This window comes from Pterocles gutturalis, unplaced genomic scaffold, assembly GCF_000699245.1.
Source record: "Pterocles gutturalis isolate BGI_N339 unplaced genomic scaffold, ASM69924v1 scaffold33223, whole genome shotgun sequence".
Classification (NCBI taxonomy): domain Eukaryota; kingdom Metazoa; phylum Chordata; class Aves; order Pterocliformes; family Pteroclidae; genus Pterocles; species Pterocles gutturalis.
Window position 1 is genome coordinate 1 of NW_010124086.1, and position 12,698 is coordinate 12,698.

At 38.8% G+C, this 12,698-nt stretch overlaps 1 protein-coding gene across 1 annotated transcript; it reads right to left on the reverse strand.

Moving 5' to 3' along the window:
* Positions 1–3,357: 3,357 nt before the first annotated feature.
* TIPRL (TOR signaling pathway regulator) lies at positions 3,358–12,694 on the reverse strand (the record flags this gene model as incomplete). Its single annotated transcript, XM_010078159.1, has 7 exons — positions 3,358–3,742; positions 5,445–5,507; positions 6,274–6,369; positions 6,770–6,901; positions 8,068–8,167; positions 9,590–9,769; positions 12,627–12,694. Coding segments are annotated over 7 exons (789 nt in total), but the record flags the coding sequence as incomplete, so codon positions are not given.
* Between the last annotated feature and the right edge of the window lie 4 nt (positions 12,695–12,698).

A 12,698-nucleotide genomic window follows, 5' to 3' on the forward strand; every position in this document is an offset into this window, starting at 1 on the left:
GCTGGAGGCGCCCCGGGCAGGGCCCGTACCCCCGCTACGCGGGAAGCCGGAGCCCGCCCCAGCACCTCCGGCTCCTGAGGCTGTGCCCCGCCGTCCCGGGGGGCGGGTGAGAGACGCCGAGGGGGGAAAGGTCCTGGAAATGGGGTAGGGGGTCCTGTGCTACCCCCCCGACACTGTGATAGCTCTAGTGGAGTAGGTGCACAAACTTCAGTACTGCAAACCTCCAAAATCAGTGAGATTAACCTTCCAAGGTTCATGTGTCAGAGAGATGATCATCTTCATAGTAATTTATAAATTTGGATGTTTGGGGGTTTTTTAAGAGACAGCAAACACTCCCCCTTTCCCTAAGAGTCGGGCACTTCTTACCCTTCCAAGCATACAACAGCTGACACCTACACTGTCCTAGTGTTTGCCAGACTTCAGAAAAGAGCCCACATCCTCTACCAGTTTTACTTTTTCAGTTGTATCCTGTTTCCTCCCACCCCTTTTGAAGTAATTACTTGGCAACACTAAAGCTTATAGAAATAGTAATACAGATTTCATTTTTCTTCCGCTGCTGTGGCTCTTCCCCCATCCTGAGAAAGTCTCACCTTATTTTCATAACGAGCCACAGTGGTCTGACGACAGGCATGGGCACATGGATGCAACACCTTACTAGCATGCAAAATTCAGCATCATGAGTCGTTATTTCCGTTTATTTTGCTCAGATAAAAAGAGAACTATAAAATGTTTAGTACATTTTATTTAGCAACATACAAGAAGGAATATAAACTGCCACGTGTTAAACTTGCCACAAAAGAGCTGGAGAATCACCCCACTCCCTCCCCCTAAAATTATGTATCCAAAGTGGTACTTTTCTGTGGAAAATTTGTAGTACAGAGCTTGTGGCACACCATTTTATACTGCTGCTTCTTGATAATCTGTGTGGTATAAGACAGTCACAAAGTCTTCCAAGCTCTACTTCGTAGTAACTGTACTTCTTAAACAAGTTCTTGTGATTTTCCCAACATCTGTGTTCCACTTATATGAACAGTACCCAAAACAGATGGATATCACAAATCTATATACTCAGGATTCAAGTCTACTGAAGACAACTGCACCAACAGGTCACTAAATTGGTATGTATGATGGACAAGATAAAATACACAGTATAAGCTACACATGCAGAGCACCCTTTTCAATGCTAGGTATTGATTCTGTGGATTTCCCCCCGCCTTAGCCCAATGGAGCTTCATGTTAGCATCACTGACCAAACCCAAATCACAATTTTAATTAAGGAATGCGGATGTAGTTCCCTTCATGCTAGCACTACATCAGCTCTCCTCTCTGTCACTACCAGCTTTGAAGTGTTTTTATAAGCCTTTAAGGCATGTAAAATAATATATGCTTAGAGTAAAAGAAGTGCCATGACTTATTCCCACCAACAGAAGATGTCTTCACCCCCATTTGTTGTTCCCTCTCTCCCCATATCACTCTGTTGTTGGAGTGGACCCTAAATAATCCTCTGTTACCAAATGAATTTTCATCACTTCCAGGCTGTATTCATTTGCAGCCCCTTCTTCATCCTTACACTACAATCTTAAGGGAACAAGTGCAGGAAGATGAAAAACGACAACAGAATTTAGGACTCTAATGAGGAATACAGAGGACCTCATGGCTATTTCAAAGTGGCCATAAATTCACTCATCAAGATCATGTTCAGCTGATAATACTTTCTTTCAGAGACTGCTTAATTTCAGTTCTCTTCAATTATTTTATCCTATGGATCACAAGATTTTTTGCAGTAATCCTTCCCAAAGGATTCCAAAGATAAGGCTAAAGGTGTATTAAAGAAAAAAAATGTTCTAATCAATAACTTTTTACAAAATAATCCTCACAAACCCTCTGTGAGGTAGGCATGTATTAACTCTCATTTTTACATACAGGGAACTGAGGTACAGAGAAGTCACTTCCCCATGGTTAGAGTAAATCAGTGACACAGGAAAAACTGCAGTTAGTTCCTGCCTTTCGACCTTATGATCAATTCACTAGACCAGGCTGCCTCAAATGAAAATGAAAGAAAGTGTGTCGTTTGGTTTTGGTAAAAAAACTGTCACTTAGATGGCAGTAGACTTTTTTTCCCCCCCAAAAACCTCAGGGTCTTCTCTAAGTGAAAACCCTTTCTCAAAAGACCTGGTTAAATACCAGGTTTTGGGGTGGGTTGTTTCTCTTAAGCTACACAGTATAGAATACGAAGATTTTTAAACAAGAAACTCCAAGGCATCAGAATGTGTATACACATTCTTACCTGCCATCACCCTAAACCACAAGGCCTGCCTTCTTCTACAGTCATTTGCTTCTTGCACTTACTTGAGTGTCAGCAGTAAACCTAGACAAGTCTGTTTAGCTCCCCCATTCTTAGGCCAAACGATTAAGGTAATTTAAGATTTCCAAAAGCAATACAAATATTTAATCTACAAGGTGTTAAGTTAAAACCATGACTATACATATGATGACACTTCTATTAACATTACAACTTAAAAAATTTTAAAAATAAACCAAAATGACACATCTGGAATACATGTTAGTATCCTTTTAAGGCTATATAGGATTTTGTTTCTCATAACTGCAAATACCAGGAATTAGGGGATTAGAGACTAAAAACCCCTCTCTTCCCCAGCCATAAGCCACCCTGTAATTTAGTAATTTGACTGTAAAGGCAGTATAACCATCATATGTGGGCACCATCCAATACATGCAACAGAAGGTGAATACAGTACAATGCTTTTCCAATATAGTATATGACTGTAGCAGCATACAGACCCCAAATAATATCCTCCAGAACTGCCTAGAGAAATCTGGCTGAAATCAGATTAAACTAGTCTTTGTGAAGAGACTTAATGTGTGTCTCAACCTCCAGCTTTTCTCCTACTCTGGAGGTAATGCCTCACAAATAAGGTAATTCTACCTTTATATAGTGTCAAACAAATGCAATTTTTTTTTTTTCCCCCTCTCCTTAAACCTATCCTCAGATGAAACAATTATTATGAAGTTAGAGTCTGGATCAGAGACTCCAAAAATTAACTTAGTTGGTTATCAGCTCACAGCAGGGGAAGCCAAGCAAAATGTATAGTTTAGGATGGACAGATCAAAATAAATGCAGAGGAATTTTTTTTTTTTTTTTTTTTTTTTTACTGTGGATGATTTCTCAATTAAATCATGTCAATTTTATTACTCTAGTAGTCTCTTAGGATCTGAGGCAGCAATAACAAAATCTTCATAGAAGTGTTTGTGGTGGAGGGTCCAGACAATACTCCTGCCTAACAAGTGAACCAAACAGAACCCAGACTCCTAATCGTGACAGTATTTCTCCAATGATGTTGAAGATTGTAACTCACCACCAGTCTGTCATTAACTCCAGATGCAAGTTTTTAAAAACAAAACAAAACAAACAAAAAACATCATTAGCAAAACCTGCTTGAAATGTTTTCTCTCAGGGCTACAGAAAAATTAGCCAAAGTCTTTATTCCACTAGTAGTGAAACCGCCTCCCATGGCAATGGTTACATGATGGCATTTTCTCCAGTCTACTTCAAGTCCGTATAACGTCACATTTATTTAGACTTAACACACATGGTTTCCAGTGATGCTTCTGGTTTAGGCTCCAGCTTCTCTGGGAATTCTAGTTTTTCACAGATTGTCTCCTTGATGGGTAGATACTGAGAGATCTCATTAGGTTCCGTGAACAGGGAAGGTGGAACATGCTAAGAAGCAAAAAGTTCACATGAAACAAGTGAACGAAGGTGGGAGGGGGGGGGGCAGGGGAAGGTATTTCAAACCCAAACTTTTAGAGACAATTAATCTATAATTTACCTAACTTTAACGCCTGAAGTCAGGTATGGTTATTAAAATTTACTTTATAATTTCAAATATGCATACAGTCATTTATGCCTTGTGTGAATCAATAGGCTAATAAAAGGTATTTAAAGTTGTTAAGCAGCAGATTATAAGAGCACAAGAAAGTCAGAGATATTCATGAACAACTATAATGTTTAAAAAAATATATTTAACATTTGAATGTAACACACAATCTTCTTGAGGTTTTAGTTTTAGATGAGACTAGTTTGGCCGCAAGGGATCCCATACTTAATGTCTTCTAGCCATTGCAATATATCTGTTGGAGTTGCTCACATTTAGCTGTTGATAATTGATATACCTCAACACGTATCTTAGTTTTATGAAGTTCACCACAGACATTTTACATGAAATACTGAAACTCATTGGATTTTAATTTCATATTTGAAAAAATTGTGTGGTTTCACTAAGTTAATCAATATCTTTCTCTGGAGATTCCTGTAGACGACTTCAACATACACAAGACACTCGATGAAGAAAAAAAAAAATAAAGAAAATAAAAAGAAAAAGAAAGCAACCCTATACTGAGCAAACCAACTTCAAACTTTCTAACACCATTCTTTAAGAAGTATATCCAGAGCTATTCAAATGCAAACTGTATTCTATATTTTGGCTACCCCTAACATGCAAGGAATCATACTGTTGTTTCAACTATTTCAAATCCAACTGAAGCAGGAGTCTTTTGCTTTACCTATGGAAGCTGATCCAGTGAACTGAAAAGGCCATGTGCATTTCCTCTCTATAACAACAAGCAGTAAAACTATTTAACAGCGCAGATGATGATTTTTAAACATGAAGTAAAACCTAGATCACCGATTTATATTTCAAAAACCAGGGAACGATCAAAAAGCTCATGTCTGGATTTAGTCCTGTTTATAAAGATCACATATTGTTAGAAAATGATACAGCTCCTCTTTCCTCAAAAAGAAAAGGATTCTGCAAAAATATTCCCTCAGACTATTAGTACCACACTAGTCACTTTTTACAGGTGAAGGAAAAACAAGGGAGAAGGAAAGTAACAAGAATACCCAAGATCAGGAGTTGGGTCAAGAATAAAAATCAACACCTGCAACTCCAAATGTGCCACAAATAATTATTCTGAGCCATTACTAGAATTTTAAGGTGGGCTATTAAACTTATTTGAGTAAAACTGAATGAGTCTATTAGTCTATTACTAAACAGATCTTAACCCCTAATACTACTTGCAGGCATACAACCAGCCCTGAAATTTAGCATCACAGGATATGGACTACCTGATTTTGTGGCTGAATGGTTCTACGAAAAAATAAAATAATAAAAAAATCTCATTAACTCACAAGTAGAAAAAGTAACCCAATCCCATATCTTGTCACATGATCAATGGATCTGAGCATTTGCAAATGAAAATCTCCCCTGAAATCACCAAAATCAATGTTACACAAACAAAGGTTTTTCCTCTGAATCAATTACAAGCCTAACAAAAAAATGCCTTGCAAACACAGGTTTTTCCATGCTGACCATAAAACTATTTTAAAAAGCAGACAGAAAAAAAAAATTTTAAAAATGCAATACCTTTAAACTTGATATTTTGCTTTCTCTGGACGTATATTCTCTCAACATGTAGGCCTTGTCAGCCTAATGGGAAAAAAATGGCAAAAATTAATTACAAAATTATCATCTCGTATCAGTGCAAAATGAGCATTTTAAATACACTGAATTTAGTAAGCATCTGATTTTGGTTGACCACAGATTTTCACCTGGGAACAGAAAAGTATGTTCAAACTCATGAAGACAGAGAAAGATGTTTAGCAATGTCCTCTTTCCCAAAAGTCACCTTTCTGTGTGCATGCACGAAAAAAAAATTCTATGATTAAATATGCTTGTTGGTCTTTATTGAGCTAGAACTCCTATATCAGTACGAATACAGCTAGACAGAATAAGCAAATCACAACTGTCAAGTTTTGTATTATTTATGAGATTCTAGAACTCAAGTGTAGTACGGACAGTTATTTGCAAGTTAAAACTTGCAGTCATCTATTAGACAAGCCAAAAAACGTTTACTTGGAGACAAGGATAAGAACAATATCACACCATTTACTGTTGCTTATTTTTCCTCTTGTACTTCCCTCTCTAACCTTTGTCTGTCAAATATATTTAAGTGATTACTTCACATGAGGGGTAGCCTCCTCTGCTCATACAATACCTAGCCCCAAGGCATCCAGCACTTGGTTGCTACCTCAGCACCACCAGAATAACAAAATACACTTGAAAGTTCAGTTCAGGTAATCTTTATGCCCCCAAAAATCAGCATTAAATTACAGGAATATCAGCAAGTCTTCTATGAAAGTAACATAGCAAGGGAGCATCTGTAAAATATTCATGATGGCGAATAAGGGTTTACCTCATGATGAAGCCTGGTATCATTCATCCTGATAAGGACCCCATCAACTCGCAAGAAAAACCTCAATAGCACAAAAAAGCTGGAAGGCATGACTCTCTGCAAAAATAAAGAAGTTCCATTCAGCATATTATAAAGTTTTACTTCAAGTATGCACTTATCTACGTCTGATATTCGCAACAAAAGACACAAGCTTTCAGTGGTACACACACAATTTGGGCTGTTGATATGCTGCAGCTATCACTCAACAGCAGGGCAGACAGTGTCTCAAAAGATTCTTATGCAGGATGCAGAAAGAGGGAAAGGATTGTTCCCTGAAGCAACAGACAAAGATTTCAAGACAATATAGTTTTCAGTAAGAATATATTTCCAGGAGCAAGGATAAAGAACATTTTAAATTTTAAATCCCAGAAGAAACAACATCCAAAAAGTAGCTGCATTTTGCATACATTAGCCAACTGAGTCACCAAGCATCCTGTATACACCCCTCAGTACTCACTATTTTTACGCTCAAACTTGATACTCCATGATCATGAAGTTCATCTTCAAACAGAAGTACTTCTTCAAAAAACATAATCTGTTCCCTGGCTTTCAGTTTCTCTGTATTTATGTGTTCTGTTGTAGGAACAACCTGAAGAAAAAGATCATGAAATGGCAGCACATTAATTTGTTGCCAAACTGCATATAGTTTTTCCTAATCTTTTAAGTCCTGCAATTGCTAGGCTCATATATGAAAAAGGTTTTAGGGCACTGAGCTTGAAACATTCCAAAATTATAGGAGGAAAAAATTAAAACCAAAGTTTCCAAGAGGAAACATCAAAGCAAAAACCATGAGTGAAAATTGTGAATAAGTGCGATTTGAGTATAGGCTCAGTAAAGTTTCAGCTGCAAACAATTCTTCTCACTTTCTGCATTTGAAAACATCTGAAGATGCTTCATTTTAACATATAAATTAGAAGTTCTGGGTTATAAGTAGTATTCCATTTACTTAGTATCTCTAGCCCACTACAAACCCTACACAGGATTCTAATAAAGCCTCTCCATGGAAATCAAATACCTGTATGTTTTCCACCTCATGGTCTCCATATGGACTAGTACACTTCTGCAGCCTGAGACTAGGGGCCAACAAAACATAGTTTATTTCTATGCTACACTTTTAATTTCAGAGTAACTCAAGTGATCTATAACTAACACAATCCCAGTGAATTATTATAGATTATCTGCTCAGTAGCAAGCAATTTATATACAGTAAAGAGAAGCTGGGAACTTCAGTCTTGTTTTAAAGTACATAAAGACAAAGGAGGGCTTGTCAGCTTAAATACGAGGAGTTACTGTTGCAGAAAAACATACAGACATTGAAAGCAGCTAGATCTACATCTGCTTAAACAAATAGGCAGGCAACAGAGAGCAAGGGTACTAGAGAATTACACAGCTGGTAGTTCTGCTGTGCGTGAGGAGCCGAGGGCTTCAGAGGGCCATCCAGCAAGTGCTGAAGATTCCCATGTGCTTTAGTCTCTGAGGAAGTCCTCACTAAAGGACATAGTGGCACCCTTATATAATCCTAAAATGCTTTAAAAATATAAATCAAACCAGTTACTAAAATAAGCTATGATCTGATTAGAATAACATTCTGAGAGACACGAAAAGCCCAAACTATAGACTTTGAAGTCAGAAACTGTGAAGCATGAAAGATTTTACAGAAGCCTACTGAAAGGTAAGTGACAGCTTAACAAGAAAAAGCATTTGTGTTTGACTGAAACAATCTGCAATCAGCATTTAATAAGAGAGAACAGTTACCTTTAATGTTGCAGTATCTCCCAGCAATGTTCCTTTGTAGTCTGTTGTGTAAGTCCAATCGTACGGCTTGACAACTTCCTTAGTGTGCTCAGTCTCACTCCTCAAGAAGTGAAAGAGAAAACAGCCTGTTTTGTAGTAATTCTTAAAAAATTACAACCTCACATAAGATTATGTATTACAATTCCCAAGATCTTAAAAAAGAAAAACAGCATCATTGTCTGTGCTGCAATGACAATGTCAAGACTTATACAGCATTGCTTCTTTCACATCTGTTTCCATAATAAATTAGAAAACCATGACCAGAATTTCTGTGCTAACACTATCTCAGTTGTATGAGTCAAAATAAAGTTTTTAGTCTAATGATGTTGAAAATTTGTATTTTAAGATAATTTTTTCTTTAAGTAGGCAGAAAACAATCTGCTGACAATACAAGAGCAATCATTAACACTGCTGTTTCTCTCTGTGCTTTATTTCCAGGTGCTCTGCAACTATATTTGTAAATACTAAGGCCAACTATGTCCTGGGCTGCATTAAAAAAGGGGTGGCCAGCAGGGAGAGGGAGGTGATTCTCCCCCTCTACTCTGCTCTTGTGAGACCCCATCTGGAGCACCGTGCCCAGGCCTGGAGTCCCCAGCACAAAAAAGATGTGGAGCTCTTGGAATGAGTCCTGAGGAGGGCCACAAAGATGATCAGAGGGCTGGAACACCTCTCCTATGAAGAAAGGTTGAGGGAACTGGGCTTGTTTAGCTTGGAGAAGAGAAGGCTCCGGGGAGACCTTATTGCGGCCTTCCAGTACTTGAAGGGAGCCTATAAACAGGAGGGGGAGCGACTGCTTACAGGTGTTGATAGCGACAGGACAAGGGGGAACGGTTTTAAAGTAAGAGAGGGGAGATTTAGGTTGGATATTAGGCGGAAATTTTTCATGCAGAGGGTGGTGGGGCACTGGAACAGGTTGCCCAGAGAAGCTGTGGATGCCCCATCCCTGGAGGTGTTCAAGGCCAGGCTGGATGGGGCCCTGGGCAGGGTGCTCTAGTGGTTGGCAACCCTGCCCACAGCCAGGGGGGTTGAAACTAGATGATCTTTAAGGTCCTTTTCAACCCAGGCCATTCTATGTTTCAATGATTCTAAGCAGTACAATTAGTTCTCATGCATGGTAATTGTTCTGCTGTATTCCTAAGGCTAAGATTTTGAACACGTACAGCATTTTGCACTTGCGACACAATATAATCTTGTCATGCTCGAGGCCCTATGAGTTTGAATAAATAGAAACAGCATTAAGCCATGATAAAACTGTAGTTTATTTTAAGGAAGCCAAGACACAACTGAAAAATATAGTGGACCCAATGTAACAGATAGGATGATCAAGGCAAAGAAAAGCTAAGTGACTTCTGTGATTGCACTGCATCTATGGTAGAACCAAACACAGCATGGTCATCAAGAGCTCAGTCGTTCTTTTAACTACTTCATGACAGTTTCACATACAACACACCAGTACTTGCCCACTGGTGATAAAATACTGTACCTGCTCTCTTGCCACTCCTCTGCACAAGCCACTTTGATCATACCTTGGCAATTATTGACACATTTTAAAGCATCTGTTGCATTGAACTCAATTCCAAAACCATGATTGTGCTGTATTCGTAGGATGTTGTCTCCAAACATCATCTCTGGCAGAGAAGGCATATGTAATTCATCAGCCAATCTGCAAAGAAAAATAAATGTCTCATGAAGAGAGATCGGTCAGCTGTAGTTCAGCAAAAGCAGTCCTTGTTTAGGAATAAGTATTCTTTAGACCACAGTAATTTAGAAGACACATCATCAATATGTTCTGCAAATCTTTATTATTTTTCCAGTCAATCACTTGACATGAACTGCAGAGTCATTGATTCAAAGTGACTTTTCCGCCATAAAAGTATTCCTAAAGCATTCCTTCTCCATCAGGCTTGTACAAAAGTCTCATATGCAAGGAATAAAAAAATATCTGATAAGCATGAAGTAGCATCTTTCAACCTGTTGTAGCAAACCCCTGGATGGTCCACAAACTACATTGGCAGGTGCCAAACAAGAAGTTTTAGGAATGAGCACTCATTGTCAGCAAGTTTAAATTCACGACACAGTTGTCCGTACCTCCAAGTTCAGACACCTTCAAAAAGGTACTTGAAACAACCCTGGCAGAGCATGTGAAAAATAAAGTGCAGAAGACACTACTGCACTCTACTACTTTCCTGAGCTGGTAGAGAATACATACCGGTATTTGTAACGTCTAAGCACGAAAGCCACAGCTATAGCCACAGACCCAACAGAACAAAGTATTGCATCAACCAAATAAGCATCATCCCTGCAGAAAATCTCAAACCACCCTATTTCACATTTTGTTTTACATCAGTCTTTATACTTACACGTGTTATATATACATATGCTATACATAAATACCCACGTACATATAACACCACTCTATATACACATCTTATTTACCAAAAGGCTTCATATACTTCTTTTCTTCCCTACCATTACCTACTTTACTTATCCAGATTAAAAAGAAATACATGACATATGGAGAGAAGAAAACTTTAGGAAATACACTAATATGGAGCAGGGCCAGGGAGGGGGGGAAGTGTCCTAATCGCAACTTTCACATTGATAAGGCATTCCAAAAAAAAGTGGTTATTTATGTAACCCTGCATGCAAAAGAACATTATGCTAACCAAACTGAAACAAAATAGCAAATTCATAGACCTGGAGAATAAGATTCTAGGTCTTTCCCAGAGAAGGTGGAATAAGGTTATGAACTTTTCTGTTTCATCAAGTGCAGACCCCTTGACTTGCAAAGACCAACTCCAGCAGAGAAGGGAGTTCTTGGCTATGGCACATTTAATCATTCTCCCTTCCACGGAGGTTGCCACGGGATTTTTTTGATATATCTTTGCCAGATATAAAACTCCTACAGATAATTATGGTGTTCTCCAAGCAATGAAAAAAGGCAAAATGACAAAAGAAATACATTATAAAAGGAAGCTGTCTAAAAGCACTGCAACTGGATAGTTCTTGACCTTTCAAATTTGAAGTGGAGGAATTGTTTCCGGGATCTCAATCTAAGTACCGAGACCTACATACGGACAGCTAACTCTGGACTTCTCTTCGCTACACTGCAAAATCCTCTGTGTTCTTTCAAGCTTGTGTTGTGGCTCTCGCACCTTTACTTTTCCACCTTTTTCAACACATTCTGAAATACTGTGTATCCCTGAAAAAAATCTGAAAGGATAAATGTAATTACTGAAAATTACAGAGGCAACTGTTTATTTTAAAGTATCTATGGTTAAAGAAACCAAAACAGAAGATGAGTGCAACAGGTAATTTGGCTTTTAGACCAGCAGTTCAACTTTCTCTCTTGCTTACAGATAATGAAAGGAGTTAACATCCTCATGATCTCAAGAATAAGGATCTTCACTTTTAAGAGGAAGCATCTTACAAACTAAGTTTTTGCAAACATGCCAGAAAAATTAGATAGTGTAATAACAGCATCCTTCCCCTGCAGGACACAGGTACGGCTTAGCTAGATGTTGAAACCTCATCAAAGCAAAATTAATAAATTGCAGGATTCAAGTTTTCTTACCTATAACTGCAAAAACTAAAGGACTACTAGTCAGAAGCAGTTTGAGAAGACTATTTTAGGCATTGAACATGGGATGAAGATGGAGGAAGGAACATAGTCTTTAGCTGTCTGAAGGCAGATATGCAGTTTTTTAAAAAAATCAGTGCTAAAAAATGTAACAGTTATTTTACATAGTTTACTGTAAAAAAGAAAAAGCTTAACATTTGATGACATGGGACTTTATCAAACCCTCAAAAAAGTTAAAAGCAATATGAATGATGATACATTTAACAAGAATTCCATGTATGAAACTGAAACCAAGAAGCAGCTATCAGCTTCAACTGTCACTAAGGTTAGCTATAGCACTACATAGCTGAACTGTTCAGTTCCACATTAGCAAATCTGATGTAAGTACTTGATGCTGACACAGGAGCATTTTCTCCAACAGTTTTACAGCAGTAGAAATCACTACTACAAGGAGAGAGCAAATAATAAATTTTTAATGAAATCCACTATCTTAAAGTAGCCATTACCATGAAATAGCTTACGAGAGTCTGTGGACCACATTTAAAAGAACCTTAACCACCATTAAAGAGTAATTTAAAAAACCAGGCTTCTAATTGGCAGGCTTCATAGAGGTCCAGATCTCTCAAACCGTTATCACCATTAAACACAAACTTCTGCACGCCATTTGTAACCCAAATCATCCCCGTTTCTCAAGCCAACCAATCAAGATCACCCTTGCAAAAAGGGAGGGGACAAAAACCCCCGAGGTACCGGCCTAAACAGCGTCTCCCCTTCGCAGGGGACGTTATTTATTTCTTGCGCAAGGCGACCAGGCACCTTAAACCCCTCGCTGTCAGGGAGCGAGGCCCCAGCCCCAGCGCGCCCTGGAGCGGGGGAGCAGCGAGGAGCGGAGGTAGCGCCGTGTGCCCCGCACCCCTGGCCAGCCCCGAGCCCGTCCCACCTCTCGGCCTGCGCCGACTTCATGATGTGAGTGCGGGCGGCGCTCAGCTTCCACGGCCCGAAGGTGAAGTCG